Genomic DNA, 7,998 nt, shown 5'->3' on the forward strand with positions numbered 1-7,998 from the left:
CTAGTTTTTTGTATTTTTTAGTAGAGACGGGGTTTCACCGTGTTAGCCAGGATGGTCTTGATCTCCTGACCTCGTGATCCACCCGTCTCGGTCTCCCAAAGTGCTGGGATTACAGGCTTGAGCCACCGCACCTGGCCCAAACTTTGTTAAAAATATTTAAAATGTGAGTTTACTGTCCTGTTAATTTGCTCATTGGTGATTGAGAATTTTAGAACATCTAGGGGTAATTATTTTTTTTGTACCTAACAACAATTTTTTAATTCTTTCTCTTTTCCTGCATATGTTTAGGTGACTACCACAAAGAAAAATAAACCCGTACCAACATTGACCCATAGTACCTTGCCACACATTTTTTACCTTTTTTGTTAATATCAGTAAGGCATGCTTGTTTGAGGTTATCTCGCCACCAAATTGAGAGGGATCAAAAACCCAAAAAGCTTTGCTTCTACAGCTGCTGTAACCAGGGAAATTTTAATGTTTCTTTTGCTTTGTAGCTCTGTTGAGGCCTATTGTGGGGCGGGGGGGAACAGCTGTCATGTTAAAGTTTCTTTGGAAGGATTCTGAGGTGTCAATAATAGTCTTTCAATAATATCTTTCCCCACTAACTGTTCTAAAAAGTTTAGAAATGAACACAGGAATCAGAGATCAAAATACTAGCTATAAAGATGACAAAATTAGGTCAGAAAACTAGGCCAGGACCTATAAACAAAATGAGATTACAAAACTAAACCTTGAAACCCACTTAAAAGGAAAATTTGATGTGTAGAGCAAATGTTTATTGAACCAACTCTGTGAAGAGCTGTGGCTACCTTACTCATCTCTTAATTCAAAGTATTAGTGAAACTGTTGCCATAAATGGTGTCTAGGGATTGACTATGTGTGTAACTCAGAACATAAGTACTTTGGAAGCTGCATATTTGTTGGGTTTTTTTCCCTCTGATGTTTATTGAGGAAATATTCATTCAATACCTGCTATGTACTCTATGCTAGGCTCCATGCTAGATATTATCTTACAATGTTATTGGCTCAGTTTTAGTAATGAGTTGACTGAGATGGGTGAACATTAATTTGCATTAAGTCTTAAACTTGTAAATGACAGTGAGAGGTCAAACCTGAATCTGACTCCTAGGCTCTTACTCTTTTCATTGATTTATGCTGCCTTCCTTTGACCTCTTCATCTGAACAATTAAGCACCAGAATTTTAGTTAACTGGAGAGTCTTACTGAGTTCTAATTAATTGAAGTTTTACCATATTAGATATTGCCTTTTTCTCATTTCCAAGAATGGCTGAATGAATTATAAAATGCCAAATCTTAGTCCATACATTCTCATACAAAACAAGTAATCTAATTTCAAAACATGAAGTGTGGTAATTGTCTTGTATTAAATTAATAAGCTTCCCCAAATTCGAAATTTTTCCTAGTTTAGATACATTATATTTAGTAACTATGCCAGTGATTTAGCTGAAATTTGCCAGGTGCGTAAAGAATGTGGTTGGTTAGATATAAGTCTTATCCTTTCAATTAGATTTATATTCTGGTTTTGGTACTTAGGCAGATATATTATGATACAGATTTATAACAAACTATACCTTTTCCGTTGGTACTGTATACACAGGACAATAAAATAGAACATGTCTTGTTTACTTCAAGTAACATGTAACTTCAAAAATTATTTATTAATTGGTAATTTTAAGCCTCTTTCTCATGTCCTTTAAAATGTAATCAAAGCCCCTTCTGAAATGTCTTTGAAAAATTGGACTAATATTTATCACAGGCTAAATTATAATAGTCATTTGTGATAGTACTCAATCTTTCTTAAAATAGAATTATATGGTATTATCAAAACATCAGTGATATTTTATTACATAATAGTCTGGCATAGCCTTTACATATTTAATAAATACTTCCATGGTTAGAATTTTTTCTGCTGTTAGTAAAGCTTTAAGCCAAAAGTAAATTATGCTGCTTATAAAGTGACTTGATTGTCTTAACTTAGTTTTTGTTCCTTATACTAATAACCTTTGGCTTTATCTTAATTTGCTTACTAAACTTTAACAATTCAAACATTAAAAATAGTCCACAGATTTTACACATATTTATAAATAACTTGTCGAATGGGACCTTAGTGATTCACATTCCTGAGTGAAAACTTAAATTTGAATATTAGTTAAGGAACTCTGTAAGCTGATCAAAACTTAGAAAGTAAATTTTATGCTGTGTGAGTCATATCTTAGTAGAGATGTTATTAAAAAAATCAGCCAGCAAAAGAGAAAACAAACTTGTTAAAGGTAATACTGAGAGTGAGAGGAGAGAAAAGTATTTTCTGGTGTTTTTAATGGAGAGTTAATAAATTTGAAGAGCTGACCCCAGTATAGAGAAAGATTAAGGTTGGACCAGACATGGTGGCTCACACCTGTAATCACAGCACTTTGGGAGGCCAAGGTGGATGGATCATTTGAGGTCACGAGTTCAAGACCAGCCTGACCAACATGGTGAAACCCTGCCTGTACTAAAAATACAAAAATTAGCCATGGTGGTGGGCGCCTGTAGTCCCAGCTACTCGGAAGGCTGAGGCAGGAGAATTGCTTGAACCCCAGAGGCGGAGGTTTCAGTGAGCCAAGATCGTGCCACTGCACTCCAGCCTGGGTAACAGAGCAAGACTCTGTCTCAAAAGAAAAAAAAATAAAAAGATTAAAGTTGATGTTTCCCAGATTTGGGGTTTCCTCATAATTTTAACTTATGTGAGGAGGCACCCATTCAACTATGACTCAATTAAAACCTGTCATCAAGTGGTATATTTCAACTGGAATCATCTTTCCCCCTCAGATATCTGCTTTGTCTGAACTATTCTTTGTTCTGAGTCTAAGCAGTCAACAGTTGGGAGGGCATTTAAAATGAGGTTCTAAGTAGAAATAAAGCCTGGTGACTTAAAGCCAGTGTACAAGTATCAGAATTTTAACTAGGTTTCTCTTTTGTTTGAAACAGTGATGACTCGTGGCACTGCCTCCAGCCCCTCCTATAGATTCATATTGAATGATGGGACAATGCTTAGCGCCCACACCAAGTGTAAACTTTGCTACCCTCAAAGTCCAGACATGCAGCCTTTCATCATGGGAATTCATATCATCGACAGGTACTACTTATTTGGAGAGCTTCATATGAAATAAGCCAGTTCACATATCTCTTATTAGAGAAATTTTTTATACTCTTGATGGCTAGAAAGCAGATATTCTAAATTAGGCATAAAACTAGTGTGATGAGTATATATAATCAATATATCCATATTGGGTTTTATAGTTTTATCATGTAATAGTTTTGTTGTTCATAAAGGGAGGTAGGAAAGCGGAGGGTGAAAATATGCTTTTTAGAGGGTAAAACCAAAAAGATGGCTAAAAATTTACAACATTCCATATGTGAATCTTATAAGAGATTTCAGAGTTTGTTAACATTGTTATTTTTATTTTTATTTTTGAAAGTGCTCTATTTTCATTTTGGCATACTTGGTGGCTCCTGAGTTCAAGTTGACAATTTCTCGCAGAAATTACAAATCATTAAACTATCAACTTGATTTTTGAATGCCATTGCCTCTAATTTGTTCCCCTCTCTAAGTATGTTTTACACTGATATATGGTAAATTCTTGAAACTATTCTTTTATCCTATGAATTTTTAGAAATCCTACATTTACAATGGTTAAAATGTAGCATTAAAAACAAAGACATTTCCCCTCACTTCATCTTTTTCTCATCTAATGTATTTGCTTATTGGAACATGGTAATGCCAGTCACAAATCTGTTATCATAATTATGAATTTGAGTAAAGAACTCACTGAAAACCTGAATTCAGTATTCTGGTTTTTTCTACTTTTAGTTTAAATTATGCTTGTGAGTGGAATTAGCACAGTTCTTTTTTTCATATTGTGATTTCTCTTTCAAAACATCTGCTATGTCTGCATATCACTCTTTTTTTTTTACATCAGTGACACAGTATTTTCCTTACCCAGTCTTCCTCTTTGGAGTTGAAATACTTAAAAGCTGTAACAGAAGTCATAAATAAATGCTTTATAAACAGAAGTGTGAGAAGTTTCTTTTTCAACCAAAAAATTATTCTAATGTTAATTGTGTATATGTTGAGAAATTGTTTAAAAGAACATATATTGGATTTTTTCCAAAACCAAGAAAAATTTATTTTACATGTAACTGAGACCATTATCAAATGTAAGAGTCGATAAGCATCATTTCTTATTAAGTGGTGCTAATATTTTACAGTAGTTTTTTCTTAATTTAAGAAACTTTTTTCTTAATTTAAGATGATACAGAAGCTCTTTACTTGATAGCTTGCAATATTAATGAGATCAATGGTCTTGTTTTAGAATATGTATCATGAAAATATTTTAATAGAAACAAATGAAGATGTTTGAATAATAATGTCTTTTTCCCCCAGGGAGCACAGTGGGCTTTCTCCTCAAGATGACACTAATTCTGGAATGTCAATTCCCCGAGTAAACCCCTCGGTCAATCCTAGTATCTCTCCAGCTCATGGTGTGGCTCGTTCATCCACATTGCCACCATCCAACAGCAACATGGTATCCACCAGAATAAACCGCCAGCAGAGCTCAGACCTTCATAGCGGCAGTCATAGTAATTCTAGCAACAGCCAAGGAAGTTTTGGATGCTCACCTGGAAGTCAGATTGTAGCCAATGTTGCCTTAAACCAAGGACAGGCCAGTTCACAGAGCAGTAATCCCTCTTTAAACCTCAATAATTCTCCTATGGAAGGTACAGGAATATCCCTAGCACAGTTCATGTCTCCAAGGAGGCAGGTTACTTCTGGATTGACAACAAGGCCCAGGATGCCAAACAATTCCTTTCCTCCTAATATTTCGACATTAAGCTCTCCCATTGGCATGACAAGTAGTGCCTGTAATAATAATACTAACCGATCTTATTCAAACATCCCAGTAACATCTTTACAGGGTATGAATGAAGGACCCAATAACTCCGTTGGCTTCTCTGCCAGTTCTCCAGTCCTCAGGCAGATGAGCTCACAGAATTCACCTAGCAGATTAAATATACAACCAGCAAAAGCTGAGTCCAAAGATAACAAAGAGATTGCATCCATTTTAAATGAAATGATTCAATCTGACAACAGCTCTAGTGATAGCAAACCTCTGGATTCAGGGCTTCTGCATAACAATGACAGACTTTCGGATGGAGACAGTAAATACTCTCAAACCAGTCACAAACTAGTGCAGCTTTTGACGACAACAGCCGAACAGCAGTTACGGCATGCTGATATAGACACAAGCTGCAAAGATGTCCTGTCTTGCACAGGCACTTCCAACTCTGCCTCTGCTAACTCTTCAGGAGGTTCTTGTCCCTCCTCTCATAGCTCATTGACAGAGCGGCATAAAATTCTGCACCGGCTCTTACAGGAGGGTAGCCCCTCAGATATCACCACTTTGTCTGTCGAGCCTGATAAAAAGGACAGTGCATCTACTTCTGTGTCAGTGACTGGACAGGTACAAGGAAACTCCAGTATAAAACTAGAGCTGGATGCTTCAAAGAAAAAAGAATCAAAAGACCATCAGCTCCTACGCTATCTTTTAGATAAAGATGAGAAAGATTTAAGATCAACTCCAAACCTGAGCCTGGATGATGTAAAGGTGAAAGTGGAAAAGAAAGAACAGATGGATCCTTGTAATACAAACCCAACCCCAATGACCAAACCCACTCCTGAGGAAATAAAACTGGAGGCCCAGAGCCAGGTGGGTAACTGCTTGCTTCACAGAATGGTCATTCCTAGTAATTTTTTTTTTTATTTATTCTATTCCATCTATAGACCAGATATGAATTCATACTATGTTTTTTCCTATCCATTGGGCATATATTAAGAAGTTAGTATCAATAATTGATCACAGCATGCCCTCAAAAGTTTTCTTGAGAACTTCAGAAGGCTACAGTTTTAATGTAGAATTCTAAAAAAGGAGATTTTTCTTTCTCTGTAAAATCAGAGTTCACATCTTTAGACCTTTTTTAAAAATACCTTCCGTGCCCCTTCTTCCCATCCCCACCTATTGAATGTAAATCTCTAGAAATAAAACCTAGGAACCAAACCTAAGTTTGGGAACCTCTGATGTAAATGAAGTGGGAGAAAAATGTAAGGAGGTGGACAAGGTTACCTAGTCTGGCTTGTTTTTTATTTCCTTTGAAGCATTTCCTAAGGCTGTTTTCCTTTTCATCTGATTCTGACCACCCTCAACCATCAGAGAATAGGGGCTTGAATATTCCAGGTAACAGAATATTGCCCTTGCAAAACATGACCTGAAACAGACGTAAATAAAGACAAACCTTTCCGTAAGTTGTTATGGATTAGAAACCTCTATGTTTAGGATGGGGTGAAACTGGTGTAAAAGTAAACAGGTATCTTCATTTATTGTATAATTGCTTATGGACTCTGAAGGAATATAGTTTTAAAAAACTATGGCCCTTCCTAGGAGTTTTCACCTTATTTAGAGACAGAATATAGACATTCATTCATCAGCAGACAATGTATGTACAAAGCAGTTTATCCACAAGACTCCGTTCTAAAACACGAGTCACACTTAGTATGCATAGGTCCTTCGGTTTCTTGATTCAGCTTAGTTTTGTACTCTTATCTCACAAGAGTCACTCTCTTCCCTCAGGAATACTGCATTCTAGGCAGATGGAAGTCCTTGTCATTCCTAGAATAAGCCATTTTTCTTCTAAACATATTCTGCCTTGCTCTTCTTTCTGTGCCCACTGAACTTCTATTCATCCTTCACAAACCAATTCAAATAACATCTGCATAAAGCCTTCCCCAAGTATCCCTAGTTAGACATTTGCTGCCTCTGTCCTCTTGTAGTGCTTCATATGGTCTCTGTTTACTATTTGTAGTAACACTATTTTGACTGGTTCTGTACATGTGTGTTCTTTGAGGATAAGGCTGTCTCATGTTTCTTGGTACAATGAAACTAATTTTTAAGCAGAAAACAGCATTAAATAATAAGTATACTAACTTTAAAAGGAAAAGGTTTATAAGATAATGCCATTGTGTTCAGTTCTGGTGCATCTGTTTTGTGCACATGTGCATGTATTTCTGTTGAATTGATTCCTAGGAGTAGAACTACAGGATCATAAGCTATGCGTATGTCCTTTTTCGTAGATAACGCCAGTTTTCCTAGTGTATCAGTATTTTTTCTAGTTGTTCCAAGTCCTTGTTAATACATGATATTATCCATATTTTAGATTTTCAGCTATTCTGAGGGTGTGTTCTAATTTGCATTTCCCTGATAAATATTCATTGGTCATTTGGATATCTTCTTTTGTAAATTGCCTAGTCTAGTCTCTTGACCATTTTTTAATGTGTTTTTATTTTGCTTATTGACTTTTAAGAGTTCTTTATGTATGATATATTTGCAGATATCTTTTCAATGCTAAGACTTACCTTTTCATTCTCTTACTGGCACTTTTTGATGAAGTGAAGTTACTCACTTTAATATAGTTCAGTTTGTCAATCTTTTCCTTTATGGTTAATGCTTTTTGCACATGTGTGACAAAAGACATGTTCACAAATGTTTTTAACAGCTTTATTCGTATCAACCAAAAACTGGAAGCAACCCAAAAATCCATCACAATAGAGTGGATAATTATGTTGTGACATATTCATACAGTGGGACACTATTCAGCAATAAAAATGAATGAACTACTGCTAAATGTGACAGTGCCTGAACCTCAGAAATATAATTAAATACATACATTTAGTTCTATTTATATACTGTAGAAACAAAAATTTTAGTTGAACTAGATAATGAAACCCAAAAAGTAATCATAATATAGCAATATTGTGAAATAAAGGCCAGTTTTCTTCTCTACATAACCTAAGACAGATGTAGGAACTCCCTATTTATTCTTTTTTTTTTTAATTTTTTTTATTGTATTTTAATTTTTAATTTTTTTGTATTTTAATTTTTTTAAT

General features: G+C 35.3%; 1 protein-coding gene across 1 annotated transcript in view; it reads left to right on the forward strand.

Annotated features, from left to right (window-relative positions):
- The window catches only part of NCOA1 (nuclear receptor coactivator 1), a 278,111-nt gene that overhangs the window by 208,095 nt on the left and 62,018 nt on the right, over nucleotides 1-7,998 (forward strand). The window contains exons 13-14 of the mRNA XM_011950985.1: nucleotides 2,988-3,135; nucleotides 4,444-5,767. Of these exons, the coding sequence (XP_011806375.1) occupies nucleotides 2,988-3,135; nucleotides 4,444-5,767 (1,472 nt within the window). The remainder of the gene's footprint in view (nucleotides 1-2,987; nucleotides 3,136-4,443; nucleotides 5,768-7,998) is intronic.

Source organism: Colobus angolensis, unplaced genomic scaffold (genome assembly GCF_000951035.1).
Source record: "Colobus angolensis palliatus isolate OR3802 unplaced genomic scaffold, Cang.pa_1.0 Scaffold109, whole genome shotgun sequence".
Lineage (NCBI taxonomy): Eukaryota > Metazoa > Chordata > Mammalia > Primates > Cercopithecidae > Colobus > Colobus angolensis.